Source organism: Kogia breviceps, chromosome 18, assembly GCF_026419965.1.
Source record: "Kogia breviceps isolate mKogBre1 chromosome 18, mKogBre1 haplotype 1, whole genome shotgun sequence".
In the NCBI taxonomy this organism is placed as follows: Eukaryota; Metazoa; Chordata; class Mammalia; order Artiodactyla; family Physeteridae; genus Kogia; species Kogia breviceps.
Genome location: NC_081327.1, coordinates 12,700,544 through 12,714,585, shown reverse-complemented (window position 1 = coordinate 12,714,585; position 14,042 = coordinate 12,700,544). Strand labels below are relative to the sequence as shown.

Genomic DNA, 14,042 nt, shown 5'->3' with positions numbered 1-14,042 from the left:
AGTAGGCCAGGGACCTGGGCAGGAGGGGACGGTGCTGGACCGAAGCCTGGTGTGGGAAGGAGAAGAAGGGACAGGCGGGAGGGATGCTTAGGAGGCCTCGTGAACAGGCTGTGAAGCTGACAGGCCATGGAAGGAGTGGGAGCAAGGAGGGCGTTTAGGAAAAGGCCGAGGCCTCTGCCCTGGGGACTGGGGGACAAAGAGGCTGTCCCTGGGATGAGGACTGGGGAGAAGGAACAGGTCTGGGGGAGACACTAAGGCCATTTGGGGTCATGGTTGGTGTGGGAGGTCTGACTTCTAGAGGAGCCTGTCCAGGAGGCTGTGGGAACCCCAGGTCTGGGGCTCAGGAGGGAGGTCAGCGATGGCCAAGCAATACGCACAACAGTCAGTGGTACAGATACATCTATCAACAAAATTCATTGCATTGATGCGGTTAAGGAGAATGTGCTGAGATAACATCCTGTTTTGACCTAAGTCCATTCAGGCTGCTGTAACGGAAGACCATAGACTGGGTGGCTTACAAACAACAGAAATTTCTCAGAGTTCTGGAGGCTGGGAAGTCCAAGATCAAGGCTCTGGCAGATTCGGTGTCTGGTGAGAACCTGCTTCCTGGTTCATAGATGGCCATCTTTTTACTGTGTCCTCACGTGACGGAAGGGATGAGGAAGGTCACTGAGGTCTCTTTTATAAGGACATTAATCTCACATATGAGGGTTCTGCCCTCACAGACTAATTGCCTCCTGATACCATTACATTGGGAGTTAGGTTTCAACACAGAAGTTTGTGGGGAACACAAGTTTAGATCACTACTTCACACCATATGCAAAAATTAAGTCAAGATTAATAATAAAAATGACATGTGCAAAAACACAAATACCTTACCAAAAAGTTTTGGAGACTGTTTTACTTTGGCATGGGGAGAATTTCCTAAGCAAAAGGGAAAGGGAAAGTTACATAAAACTGACTATGTAAAAAGCAAAATTTTGCATGGTGAAAGATTAATAAATAAATTATATATGTATATATATTCAGAAAATAAACACTAGACCAAAGAAAATAGTTGCAACATATATGATAAAACGTTTTATCTCCAGTATGCACAAGTACATAAAAATTCATAGAAAAATGCAATAACCCCACAGAAAATTTCAGAGAAGAGGAAATCCAAATGTTCAATAAACACAGGAAAGGATGCTCAACCTCATTAGTACAGAAATCCAAACTAAAGCAACAAAAAATTAGTGCTCGTCCCCTATCAGACTGGTAAAAGGAAAAAGCAGAAGCTACATAGCCCAGCAGCAGTGATGCTGCCAGCACTTTCATTGCTGGTGGAACTGTGAACTGCTACAACTTTGGAAAGCAATATTATGATGTCTATTAAAATGAAAAAAATATGCTTATCTCAACTCAGTAATCTTAATTCCTAGGATCTGTCCCTTAGAAATAAAACAACTGTACTCTAAGAAATGCATTTAAGGATTTTTTTACACCGCTCTCCCAGTTTTACTAAGAAATAATTAACATACATCACTGTAAGTTTAAGGCATACAGCATGATGGTTTGATTTGCATGTAATGTGAAGCGATTACCACAATAGGTCCAGCTTAAATCCATCTCTCATATAGATACAATAAAAAGAAAGAAAAAAGGCAAAAAATTTCTCCTTTTGATGAGAACTCATAAGATGTACTCTCTTATCAACTTTCCTATATATCATACAGCAGGGTTAGCTGTAGTCATCAAGTTGTACATTACATCCCAATTATTTATCCTGTAACTGGAAATTTGTACCTTTTGACCACCTTCCTCCAATTCCCTCCCCCCTCACCTTAAGGACCTTTACTGCAGCATTGTTAGAAGTGGCAAACAAGTAAACAAAAATAACACAAACATCAATATAGGAATTCATTACATGAATTCTATATTCACGCTGTGGGATATTATGCAGCCGTTTTTGTTAAAGTGTCAGAAATTTGCCCACTGATCTCCAGAGATGTCTTTAGTGTATTGCTAAAAAGCACTGTGCTTTTTAGAAAATATGTATAGTACGATGGCAGTTTTTCTTTAAAACTTTTTTTTAAAGACACAACTTCGGAATTCCCTGGCGGTCCAATGGTTAGGACTCTGGGCTTTCACTGCTATGGCCCCAGGGTTCAATCCCTGGTGGGGGAATTAAGATCCCCATGAGCCACCGGTGCAGCCTGGGGGGTGGGGGTGGGGAAGACACAAGTTGTTTACACACCCACTCATTCACTCATTCAACAAATATTCATTGACTGTCTACCTCGTGCTGGGAATACAGCAGTAAGAAAACCGATAGGGGCTTCCCTGGTGGCGCAGTGGTTGAAAATCTGCCTGCTAATGCAGGAGACACGTGTTCGAGCCCTGGTCTAGGAGGATCCCACATGCCACGGAGCAACTAGGCCCGTGAGCCACAACTACTGAGCCTGCGCGTCTGGAACCTGTGCTCCGCAACAGGAGAGGCCACGACAGTGAGAGGCCCGCGCACCGCGAAGAAGAGTGGCCCCCACTTGCCACAACTAGAGAAAGCCCTCACACAGAAACGAAGACCCAACACAGCAAAAATAAATAAATTTATTAATAAACTCCTACCCCCAGCATCTTAAAAAAACCAAAAAAAAAAAAAAGAAAACCGATAAATATCCCTTCTCTCATGGAGCTGACATTCTAAATGATGGAGACAAGAGAATTGAGAAAAAGTGGAGACGTTAAATAGGCGGGTGTGATATAAACGGAAGAATCTGGGGTAGGGATAAAAAAAATTGGGAATCCTCCCAATGTGCATATATGTGCATATATGGTGGCACTTAAAGTTATTAAGACTGGATGATTTTTGTAAAGTTTGTGCGTATTCGTACAAGCTCGGAGAAAGTGTGGAAGGATGCACTGAGAGACTAGAGAAAGACCTAGGGTCAAATCTCAGCCGTTAGTCTCTTGGAGGTTTACCCAGCCTCTCAAAGCCTGTCTGTAACATGGGAAGAATAACACAGGTATCCAAATGGCTCCACCACCGCCACCTCTTGCTTTAGAAAAGCTGCCACGCAGGAGTAATCTCCAATACAGAAACATAGCATCTCGAAAACCCAAGCTGAAGCTAGGGCGTCCATATTGGCTACGGGAGGCGGGGAGGCGTTGCGACCGCTGCCATTTTCAGTTAGGGCAGGTGGCGACTTCCGGTCGCCATCTTGACTGACAGCAGAGGCGGAGCTCCGACTAACATGTTTCTTAAGAGCCGGGCTCCGAGGGCACCTCCCCGAGAGCTACTGAATGCTAACCCCGGCAGGCGGAGGCGGGCAGTCGCAGCCCCGCCCCCGGCTTTGGGCTCCACCTCTCGGCCCCACTTCCGCCGGGCGAGGCGCAGTAGGCGTCGCTGCCGTAAATCGGGCGAGCGGTTTGCCGCATCACGGAAGATGGCGGCCGCGGCGGTGAACGGGGTGGCGGGAGTCTCGAGCTCGGGGCCTGCGGCGGCCTCGGGCGCAGTCCTGCAGGCCGCGGCCGGCATGTACGAGCAACTCAAGGGCGAATGGAACCGTAAAAGCCCCAATCTTAGCAAGTGCGGGGAAGAGCTCGGCCGTCTCAAGGTAGGGATCGGCCGGGGGTGCTTCGAGGGGTCCAGACCCAGCCGAGTTCCGGGCCCAGGGGGAGGCCGCAGCGCCGACATGACTAGGACGGGCTGGGCGATCCAATAGGGTGAAGGATTCGGAACAGCCAAAGTGCGGGCTTGGAGGAATGAAGACGTGAGAGGGGCCTGGAATGGACCAAATGCGGCCCCACGGTGGGGGTGACGGAAAGAGTGTTTCTGGCACAGACGAGTGAGAAGTTAAAATTTTGGTGCTTGGAGACGTAGCTGGCTGGAGTGGCAGGATGGGGCTGTCAGAGTTTTTCTGATAGAGGGTTCTGGACGACACCAAGTGGGGAATGAGGACTGGACAGTGTGATGGAAGAAGGAGGCTGAGATGATGGGGTTCGTGGTTAGGACCAGGTCAAGTTAAGGTCTGAGAAATCTGGGGCTTAGGGATACGTCTATGGGGAGAGGGGCGCAGCCAAGTTGTGAGGGCAAGACTGAACTTAGGAAAAACCTAGGAAAAATATTCTTACAGTAGAGGACCAGAATGGGGCTCGGGTTGCTTCAGGCCAGGTGTTTTTGGGAGAGAGTACAAATACAGTGGGCTGGACCAAGTTGCTGAGGGGGATGTATCTGATAAGGGATAGTGTGTGGACTGGACTATGGGAAGAGGTTAGCCTCCTTTCCTCCCTGGTGTAGATGGAGGGGGGTAGCTGGGCCCAACCCACCAAAGTATGGGAAAAGATTGCCAAAGAATTGAAGGTGCTAGTGTCTCCCCACCCCTTGATTCCATTGGGTCAGGCATGGAGTGGCTTTCTTGTTTCCCCAGTGGATCTATTAATACTTGTAATATGAGGTCATCTTAAATGAGCCCTTATCTTATGGCCAGGCCCTGACCTGAGGGCGTTATGAGGACTGACTTCTTTAATACTCATAACAGCCTTAAGAGTTAGGGATGATGATTAGCTCCATTTTCTAGGAGGGAAAACCAAGACCTAGAAAAAGGTAAGTAATCTGTACTTGAAGTCCCATCTTCTTTCCTTCCTTCCCCTGCCCTCCTCGTCAGCTGGTTCTTTTGGAGCTCAACTTCCTGCCAACGACAGGGACCAAACTGACCAAACAGCAGCTCATTCTGGCCCGTGAGTGTCACTGGGGTTGGTTGGGTGGGGGGCATTACGGGCTGTGGTCATGGCAGGAATGGCAGCAGTGGCGGTCAGGGTCGGACCACAGTCACCTCCTGAGAGCTTCCCCTGTTACCTACAGGTGACATACTGGAGATCGGGGCCCAGTGGAGTATCCTACGCAAGGACATTCCCTCCTTCGAGCGGTACATGGCCCAGCTCAAATGCTATTACTTCGATTACAAGTGAGGATAGGCCCTGCCCCTAATTTGGTTTGCGTGTGTGTGTGTGTGTGTGTGCGGGGGTGTTACATGGCAGCTTTTTATCCTTGTTGCTCTAGACACTTGAGACATCTTCCTTCACTTGGGAATTACCCCTTTGCAGAGCTGTGCCACCGGAAGCCTCAGGGTTAGGGGTTGGCCTGGAGGTCCTGAGTCTGGGATTATACCATCCAGTCTCTGTTGCGCTCCAGTCTGTCTCCCCCTTCACATTCCCACTCTAAATTTCCACTCCCCAATGTAGCCACTATCCCCTTTTACCTGCCTTGGCCCCAGCCTTATTCCCGCAGATTCATCCCTCCACAGCAGCCAGTAGGTTCTTTGTGACACTAAAATTTGACCATGTTTATCATCAGCTTAGAACCTGTCCTGGCTCCCCATAGCCCTCGGGTTTCAGACCATGCTCTTTCCTGTGGCCTCCAATGCTGTATAAGCCCTGACCTGTCTGTCTGTGTCTCCCCATCCCAGCCCTGTGTCTCCCACTGGACTGTGAGTCTTCTATAAGCAGAAGGGCCTTAGCCACTGCTGTGTCCCAGCACTGCCTAGCGTGGAGCCGGGCCCAGAGCAGGGACTCACTGGCTGTGTATTGAATATGAAACTGAATGGCTTCATAACTGAATGGGGCTTGCATGGACTAATGATTAAGAATTTGACATCAGAAGCCAGACAAACCTGAGTTTGAAACTAATTTTGCCACTTCCTGATTATATGGTCTTGGGCAAATGACTTTACTTCCCAAGTCCTCAGTTTCCCCCCAAAAGTGAAGGTGATGATTCTTAATATCATAATCATAGTTAACACTTATTAATATTTATTTGGGCCGGATACTGTTCTAATCACTACCTGGATTAAATCATTTAATAACTTAACCCTTATTTATTTAACCCACCTCTATCAGATGGGTACTGCGGTGATACCCATTTTACAGTTGGGGAAACTGAGGCTAAGTCACTTTACTGGTGTGAGGTCACTTTCTAGGGCCCATATGATTGTGGCTTCTTCATGTCTCTTTGGGCCTCGGTTTCATCTGAAAACCCAGGACCTGATACCCCTCCAAGGAGAGAGCATTGGGCAGTCGTCAGGGTCCCTGAAGCCTGGAGTGGGGGGCTTGGTCGGTACCTAAGCCCTCCTTACCTTGGTGTCCCACCCGGGTCCACAGGGAGCAGCTCCCGGAGTCAGCCTACATGCATCAGCTCTTGGGCCTCAACCTCCTCTTCCTGCTGTCCCAGAACCGGGTGGCTGAGTTCCACACAGAGTTGGAGCGGCTGCCTGCCAAGGACATCCAGACCAATGTATACATCAAGCATCCGGTGTCCCTCGAGCAAGTGAGGCTGAGGAAGGGGGAGGGGAGGGCCTGGCTAAAGGGAGTGGTACAGGGACAGACATTCAGGAGGGTTTCCTCCCAAATGAGAGGGTTCACCCATCTTTCAGCCTATGGACTCATTTGTCCAACAGATATTGAGCCCCAGCCCTGTACCAGGCACTGTGGTTGGTTTTCAGACTCTACAGTGAACAAAACAGTTAGAATCTCTGATTTTGTGAGGATGACATTCAGGTGAGGAAGTGGACAATAAACAAAAAGATTAAATAACCTGTATATGGTCTGTCAGATGTGAAATGCTGTGGAGAAAAATAAAGCAGGAAGGAGGGTGGAAGGGCAGGGGCAGGGTGGTCAGAGAATGCCTTGCTGAAAAGATGAAACTTGAGAAAGACTTTAAAGGGGTGAAGAACCCAACCACGTGGTACCTAAGGTTAAGAAGTAGTTCTTAGAGCTGAGGTTTCATGGGAGGATTTCACTGTGGGGAGAGGATGGGAGAGAGGGCATTTATGGCAGGGGCAGCACAGCTTGGGCAAAGATGTGGAGGAATGAGCTTTGGGATGGCTCCAGCTCTGTCTCCCTCCTGGAAAATAGATAATTAGATACTAACCAGGGGCAGGCTTAGAGAGGGAGGGAGGGAGAGGGAGAGAGAGAGAGAGAGAGAGGGAGAGAGGGAGAGAGAGAGGGAGAGGAAGAGAGAGTGTGTGTGTGTGAGAAAACCAGGGAGGGCTTCCAGGAAGAGTAGGACCCAGTCTGCATGGGGAATGGGTGACTGTATGGCAGAGACTGTTCTAGTAGAGTGTAGATTATGGAGGCACTGGGAGTATGGTGAGGCCTCAGTGGGTAGGCCCCTGTGCTGCCTCTTCCTCACCCTCTTCTTCCTCACCCCTGTCCTCTACAGTACCTGATGGAGGGCAGCTACAACAAGGTGTTCCTGGCCAAAGGCAACATCCCTGCTGAGAGCTATACCTTCTTCATCGACATCTTGCTTGACACTATCAGGTGTGTGGGGGGCCAGGGTCGTGTGGAGTTTAGAAAGAGCCTGGACTCTGGAGTCAGACAGCTCTGTTTTTAAATCCCATTCTGGCCACTCGTGATCTGGGGAAGCTGGGCACATCAGTTCTCCTTTTCTGTGAACTGGAACTGGTCATGAAATGGGGGTAAGAGCCCTCATCTCACTGTGGGCTGTGTATGTGTGTGCCCGTGGACATCAGACCCTGAGCATGGACTTGGCACCCAGACACCACTCAGCAGACAGAGACCCTGCTGCCTCTCATGGAAGTGCTCCACAAGTCATATGGCTTCACCTCAGAGTGTGGGCCCAGGAGTCCCAGAGATCTGACTGTGGACCCTACTGTGGCCCTAGCTTTGCAACTCTCGTCAAGCTACTCTCCCCTGAGCCTTGATTGGTTGAACAGGGCAGGTAACACATTCCAGCCATCAGTGCTGAACTGAAGGGTCTGGCCTGAGAGGACAGGGCCTGGAGAGTTGTCTGTGCTCAGTAATGAGAATCTCATCTTCCGCCAGGGATGAGATTGCTGGGTGCATCGAGAAGGCCTATGAAAAAATCCTCTTCACTGAGGCCACCCGGATCCTATTCTTCAACACACCCAAAAAGATGACAGACTACGCCAAGAAGGTGTCTGGGGTGGAGGGCAGGGGACCACGGGGCCAGCGAGCCAAGGGGTGCACTCACTAACAGCAGGGTGGGGTGGGCTGGAGGGACACTGGAGCAAGACTGCCCAGGTTTAAATCCAGTTGTGTGACCTCAGGCAAGTTGCCGAACTTCTCCGAACTTCAGTTTCCCTACGTGTAGAAAGGGGCTAGAGTTTAATATGTGGGATGAGCTTAGCCCAGCACCTGGCACCAGGTGCAGGTGGAGGCTTAGCATATGTTGGTTGCTGGGCTTATCAGAATTCCCTGGAGGTTGCAGCTTTTCCCCACAAGACTTTGCTTCATTTGGTCTGGGGTATTTGTGTGAGAGCAGTGCCCTTGGAGATGCTGATGCATGGGGTGCAATAGCCCTGGTGACTGAGGAGGGTCAAGATCAGACTGGAAGAGGTGAAATTGAACTTGAGCGATTGTGACAGCTGATACTTAGTGATCGTTTACTCTGGTCCCAACACTATTCTTAGCACTTTTGATTCACTGAATCCTCACAGCAGACCCAGAAAATTGTGTGATTAATTAGGGTCCCCATCTCAAACGTGGAGAAACTGAGGCACAGAGAGGTGAAGTTACTTGCCTAGGGCTGTGCAGGGTAGAGTAGGGTTGGTGAGGAAAGGGAGCCAGGGGCCACATGGGTAAGGGGAGGGTGCCTGTGTGATCACCCCACCCATCTCTCATCTCTCCCTTCTTGCAGCGAGGGTGGGTCCTGGGCCTCAACAACTACTACAGCTTTGCCAGCCAGCAGCAGAAGCCAGAAGATACCACCATCCCCTCCACGGAGCTGGCCAAACAGGTCATCGAGTATGCCCGGCAGCTGGAGATGATCGTCTGAGCCCACCAGGCACTGGGGTGGAGCAGAGCTTGCATTATTTAAGGCAGTTGCAGTTCAGGGTTTCCCCCAATAAAAGTGGATTGACATTTTCTCTCTTAGGCCCTTGTCTCTCCGAGTGGAATGGTAGGGATGTAAGTTCTTATCTCTGAAGAACTTGGAGGTTGGGGGGCCCTAGGAGGTCTGAGATAACCCTGGGTCAGCCTCTGTCCAGTGGCCATTGCTCAAGGTCTCAAACACAGATGTCCACTGTGGGGACCCAGTGGCACAGTGGGGAGAGCACAGGCCTGAGGTAGAGGGACTGTTGCAGCCAGCTGTGGACACACAGAAAGGCCAGACCAACGTACCAGAGTGTTTCAGTGAAGGAGGCGAAGTGTCCTGATTTTGAAAAATGTTTGCAATGAATTAAACCAGTTTTTAAAAATGACATGCTAAATGGACGTCTGTGGAACAAAAGGCATGGGCCCTGGCATGGGCTTGCCTTGGTTCCCACTCTTCTGAGCCAATGCTGTGACTTATGACCTCCTGCACTTCCCAGCCTGTTTCCTGCCTTGAAGTTCTCAAGGTGTTTAAGGCAGAGTCCAAATCTGGCTGAGCCATTTGTGGTTTTGTGGGATTTTCAAGAAAGTCTTCTAGAGTCGGTTTCCCCAGCTGCAGAAAGGGAATGATCATTCCTGCTTTCCAGAGTGATTTGCACTGAACCCCTGAGCTTGGCACCAGATTGGCTTGGAAATGGGGCAGATGGTATTAAGGGGAATGAGAACATCTCACCCCTGGATGCATCAGTCCACATGCTGGATGAATGGAACCTCCCTTATTGCTAGTCTGGGTCCAGCCTCCTGTTGCCAGGATGTGGTGCTTTCATGGAGACCTCTGCCCCGCCCCACCCCTTCAACCCTTAGCCAGTGACTGACAGACATCTAGGCCTGTAGGCATCTGGATGGTTATTTTATTGTCAAGGAGGGGAAGGCAGAGGGCATTGAGCAGACTGCACTCAGTTGGAATGGGTAGCCTGCAAGTCGTAGTGCTCCAGCCCAGCTACGAGGGAGCCGGCCAACTTGATGGTGGTGACCCAGGGTGGCTCACTCAGGTGGTTGGTGGACGTGCTCAGCCTAGGGAGAGGGTAGAATCTTCAGGGCCTTGCTGTGTGGCCAGGACCTAACCCCTTCTAGGCTCCACTTTCTCCATCTGTATAAGGGACCATGTCAGAATATCCCAAAGGTAGTTTAGGGCAGGGCTGTATCCACTTAAACTTAGTAGGAAAGGGGGCTGAGGGTTGGTGATAGTTCTCCCAACTCCCCCTTCAGGTCCCGGCTGAGCCCCAGAGGTACCAGGGCAGAGGGTCTCCCAGTTATTCAGGTTCCTCAGGAGCCAGGGTCAGACAGACCCTGATGACCAGATCCTGAGATTTAGGGGTGAAGGAGAGGTAACCAGAGGATGCAGTGTCTCCCCTGAATCTGCGGAATCAGGAGTAACCTCTGCAGCACAGGGACTGGGATATCAGTGCCCTCTGGCGGTCAAAGTCTTGGGTCCGTCGGGAGAAGGTGCCAAAGGCTGGAAAGGGGTAAGGAGTCTGGGGGGTTAGGCCTGGGGCTTCCTTTGGAGGCCTGCATTTATACCCGTTTGGTTCCAGAAGACCATCATCTCCCATCCCATCCCTGAAGAGCCTGGGATGTGGTCCTTGATGTCATCAGGGACAGGGTCAAGGCAGTGAATAGGGGCAGACCAGCTGGGACCAGTTTTCCCTCCCTGATGGCTCCAGAGAGTAATAAGAGGGCCAAGGGTCACGTTAGAGGTCTGGATACTAAGCGGGGCCAAGGTGTTCTCTGTCAGGGATCAGCATGATATCAAGGCTCTTCTTGGTTCGGAAGGGTTGGAGCTCAGCTGGGTTTGAGATGCAGCCAAGGGGAGGGTCTAGGGTCAGCTGGGGTCAGGACGCCAAAGGGTTGAATGGGGCACTCTAGGAAAGTCGGGTTCAGGACTTGAAAGGGTATAACTCCCCTCCCTACTCCCTGACCTCCCCTCACCAGGCAGACACGTTGCGTGGCAGGTGGCGATGGCGTGGCTGGTGGCGGCAGTAACACTTGAAGGGACAAGAGTTAAGCACCTGGAAGGGTGGCCAGTGGCACGCGGCGGTCGAGTTAACCGTCCCCGCTGGGGGAGCCCCGCTGCCACCACCCCCTCCACCACCGCTGTCAGTCACAGTAGTTGCAGTACATTCGCGAGGACCATCTCCAGGCGCGCCATCCTCACGCGGAGCGGCCCGGGCTGCGCGGGGACCCTTGTTCCGGCGCGTGCGGACCTTGACGCGCGCGGGCGCAGGTGGCGATGGCTCAGCCACGGTGGCAGCTGGAGCCGGGGGTAGGGCCGGGCCTGTGGCCTGGTCAGCGGCCAAGGCGAGGGGCAGAGCGGGAGCCGGGGCGGGAGCCACGGCCGACTCCAAGTGGCCAGGGCTTGGGGTGGGCGGGAGCGCCACGGGCACCGGCGTTGGCTGGAGCACGGGCGGCTGCGGCGTGGGTAGTGGCGTGGGCGGCGGCGGCGGCGGCGGCGGCAACTCCTGCGGGCTGGGAGGCCCGGGGCGCACAGTCTTGCCATTGGTGGGCACCGGGAAGATGAACACAGGCGGCGCCAGGAAGGCGGGTGCGGACCTCCGGGGCCCGGGAGCTGGATGCATCTGCCCTAGCGGAGGCGGCGGGGAGGCCCTGGGCCTTGAGAGCGCTACTGCGCGCCGTCGGGGAGCCCCGACGCCTCCGCCAGCTCCATTGAAGCGAAATTGGCGTTCAGGGCCATCAGGGGGGCTCACCCAGTCAAATTTGGGCTTCGAGCCTGGGAAGGTGGTGTAGGGTGAAGGAGTAAGGGTCCGGGCGTGGGACGCAGGCGCCGAGGGTGGTCCAGAACACCCCTCGCCGTCTCCATCACCGCCCTCTGCTTCCTGAGTTCCCCGAGGGACCTCTCCCGAGGGGCGAGAAGCCCCAGGAGCCAGGGGCCCCTGCTTCAGGACCTCAGCGTAGGAGATGGCGCCCGAGGCGGCGGCGGCGAAGAGTCCTCTTCCGCCGCCGCCCCCGAGGGAGGCTTTGGCCGCTAAGGAACTCGACGCTGCCGCAGGGGACAGCTGGGGCCCCGACTTGAAGGTGACTTTACACAACAGACTCAGGCCGGGCTCGGAGGCCACAGGCTGGGCCATTTCTCCCTCGCCTGCTTGGGGAGGTGCCCCTCTGCGGGCTCCGCCGGCCGTCTGGCCCTCGCTACTGTGCCTGGCCTGGCTTTCTGTAGGGGTTGCGGCGGATGTGGCCAGAGCAGGAGTGCTTCTGCGTTCCGGGGGCTGCGGGTTGGAAAGTGTCGGTAGTGGCGGCTTCCGCGACTCCAAGGGCGGCGGAGTGGGGGATGGAGCCTTCGGGACAGGGTCGGGGTCCTCTCCGGTTAGTTGTCGGGGCGGCGGCGGCAGTGGGCGGAGGTTGGGAGGGACGCCCCGGCCGCGATGGCTCGCTTCCAGCAGACCGCGGATCCGGGGCACCGCAGTGCCCGTGCGTTTTCGCCACTTAGACGGCGCAGGCAGCAGGGTCCCCACGGGGGGCGGGGGTGGTGTGGAGACCGCGGCCGCAGTCGCCTCCTCTGAAGGGGGCGTCACTGGCGAGGGCAGTTCTAAGGTCAGGGACAGGGGTGAGGGTGAGGCCTGGGGCGCCGGGGGTACCAGGAGTCCCGGGGACGCAGAGCTGCCAGGGAACCAGACGCCCAGTCCGCGAGCCAGGCGCATGGCCGGGGAGGAGGGGGTCCCCTCGGGCTCCACCAGTGATGTACGGCGGGAGTCGGAGGACCGGTCCGAGGCCTGCTCTTTTCGGGAGCCCCCGCCCGCGGACGGCTCCCACTGCACGTTCCCCATTTCTGACGGAGGTCGGGGACTGTGGTCAGAAAAACTTCCGCCAGTCAATCTGCCAGGGCTGTGGGGACCCCACGAGGCTGGCTGTACTTGGTCCTATCTGTCAGTACCGGCCCCGCCCTTGTCCTCCAACATCCACTCAGGCACTAGTCTCTCCTCCCATTCCTGTTCCGTGACTCTTGATGTTCACATCTTCTTCCCCGTGGCCCCATACAGTTGCTGTTCAGATACTTAGTCCTCCATCCTCCTAGTGTACTAAGGTTGGGTCCCTGTCTCCCTGGCTGGTCCCTCATATCACATCCCTACACTTTGACCGCGTCTCAGGTCTCTAAGCTCCAAGACACAGGTCTTGCCCGCTTTCCTGTCAGTCACTCAGGCCACATCACTCATGATGGTTGTGCTCTGTAGCCTATAAAGCCTATAAAGAGTTCAAGCTTTTCTCCCTGGACTCTAACTAGGCTCCAGAGGCCCAGGCCCCGCCCCCGCCCTCTGGTCCCGCCCCTATTGTCAGGGAATCTGGCCTTCTCAACACCCCCCGCCCCAGGTCTGGCCCCGCCTCTGCTTAACAAATTCCCGATATTCTTGTCAGGCTAACCGCTCAGTCACCACCTCTAACCCTCAGATCTCTCTCTCTCTCTGTGTTGATCATTTGGTCCTGCCCTCTTCCCAGGCTTTAGTCCTAAATTTATTTTCCCGCTCCTGGTCTAGCTGCAGGCCTCACACTCAGGCCCCAACCCTTTACCCAAGCTCCATCCTGGCTACTCCTTCGCTCAGAGGATCCCACTCACCGACTCCTCCAGCTGACCAAAGTTCAGACCGCGGCCCCCTGGGCCCAGGGCAGGGCGGGAAACGGCCGTAGCAGAAAATAACGGAAAAGAACGGGGGTGCGGGTGAAGGCAAGTGGGCGAGACTGCGAGGGCGGACCCCGAGATCTAGGCCACGCCCCCTGGCTCGAGGCCCCGCCCTCCTTGAGCCAGTTTGGGCACGGCCCCTTACGAACCTTGTTCTCCCTTTGAAATACTCGGGAGTCTTCTTCCCCGCCCCCAAGCCTTGTAGTCCTAGGCCCCACCCCTATAGAACGTTTTAAGCCCCTCCCCTTTATAATGCCCCGCCCCTCTCCGTTAGTCTCTCTCCCGAAGCCCCGCCCATTACAAACACTGCCACGTAGCTCCTCCCTTTTGGAGCTCTCCGTCGTCCAGCCCCTAAAGACAATTTACTTATAAGCTCCGCCCTCCTAGGACTTGGCAACCTCTCTTCCCTAGACCCTCTCCTTGCTCGGGCCCGCCCAGAAGGTCCTTCCTCCGTGGACCCGCCCCTTTCTTGACGCACGCGCTTGTCCGCGCCTTCGGCGTCCTCACCCTCTCCTTC

General features: G+C 53.9%; 3 protein-coding genes across 10 annotated transcripts in view; 2 read left to right on the top strand and 1 right to left on the bottom strand.

Annotated features, from left to right (window-relative positions):
• CATSPERG (cation channel sperm associated auxiliary subunit gamma) overlaps positions 1-1,032 on the top strand; it is a 29,875-nt gene extending 28,843 nt beyond the window's left edge. For all 6 annotated transcript variants that reach the window (XM_067018466.1, XM_059045093.2, XM_067018465.1 and 3 more), the window contains one exon: positions 473-1,032. The gene's annotated coding sequence lies outside the window, so the exon portion shown is untranslated. The remainder of the gene's footprint in view (positions 1-472) is intronic.
• A 2,171-nt stretch (positions 1,033-3,203) lies between these two features.
• Positions 3,204-8,898, top strand: PSMD8 (proteasome 26S subunit, non-ATPase 8). Of its 2 annotated transcripts, XM_059045071.2 has the most exons (7): positions 3,204-3,599; positions 4,650-4,722; positions 4,847-4,949; positions 6,142-6,307; positions 7,202-7,302; positions 7,828-7,939; positions 8,663-8,898. In XM_059045071.2, exons 1-7 carry the CDS (start codon positions 3,237-3,239, stop codon positions 8,798-8,800), a joined length of 1,056 nt encoding a protein of 351 aa, XP_058901054.1. In that variant the 5' UTR covers positions 3,204-3,236; the 3' UTR covers positions 8,801-8,898. The 2 variants fall into 2 exon arrangements, with proteins under 2 accessions (XP_058901054.1, XP_066876500.1); XM_067020399.1 differs by lacking the exon at positions 7,828-7,939.
• Positions 8,899-9,729: 831 nt separating this feature from the next.
• On the bottom strand, positions 9,730-13,576 carry GGN (gametogenetin). 2 transcript variants are annotated; one of them, XM_067020398.1, is made up of 3 exons: positions 13,463-13,576; positions 10,825-12,696; positions 9,730-9,909 (listed from the first exon to the last, which is right to left on the bottom strand). In XM_067020398.1, the coding sequence occupies exons 2-3, from the start codon at positions 12,675-12,677 to the stop codon at positions 9,792-9,794; spliced, it is 1,971 nt and encodes a 656-aa protein (XP_066876499.1). In that variant the 5' UTR covers positions 12,678-12,696; positions 13,463-13,576; the 3' UTR covers positions 9,730-9,791. The 2 variants fall into 2 exon arrangements, with proteins under 2 accessions (XP_066876499.1, XP_058901036.1); XM_059045053.2 differs by lacking the exon at positions 13,463-13,576 and having other exon boundaries at positions 10,825-12,775.
• Between the last annotated feature and the right edge of the window lie 466 nt (positions 13,577-14,042).

Bases quoted from the DNA above. Each gene is read 5' to 3' on its own strand.
- PSMD8 (XM_059045071.2), top strand. From the start codon at position 3,237: ATGTTTCTTAAGAGCCGGGCTCCGAGGGCACCTCCCCGAGAGCTACTG. The intron at 4,723-4,846 runs GTGAGTGTCACT...TGTTACCTACAG, and splicing joins ACAGCAGCTCATTCTGGCCC to GTGACATACTGGAGATCGGG. The intron at 7,303-7,827 runs GTGTGTGGGGGG...ATCTTCCGCCAG, and splicing joins ATCTTGCTTGACACTATCAG to GGATGAGATTGCTGGGTGCA.
- GGN (XM_067020398.1), bottom strand. From the start codon at position 12,677: ATGGGGAACGTGCAGTGGGAGCCGTCCGCGGGCGGGGGCTCCCGAAAA. The intron at 9,910-10,824 runs GTGAGGGGAGGT...CCCTCTCCCTAG, and splicing joins CCACGCAACGTGTCTGCCTG to GCTGAGCACGTCCACCAACC.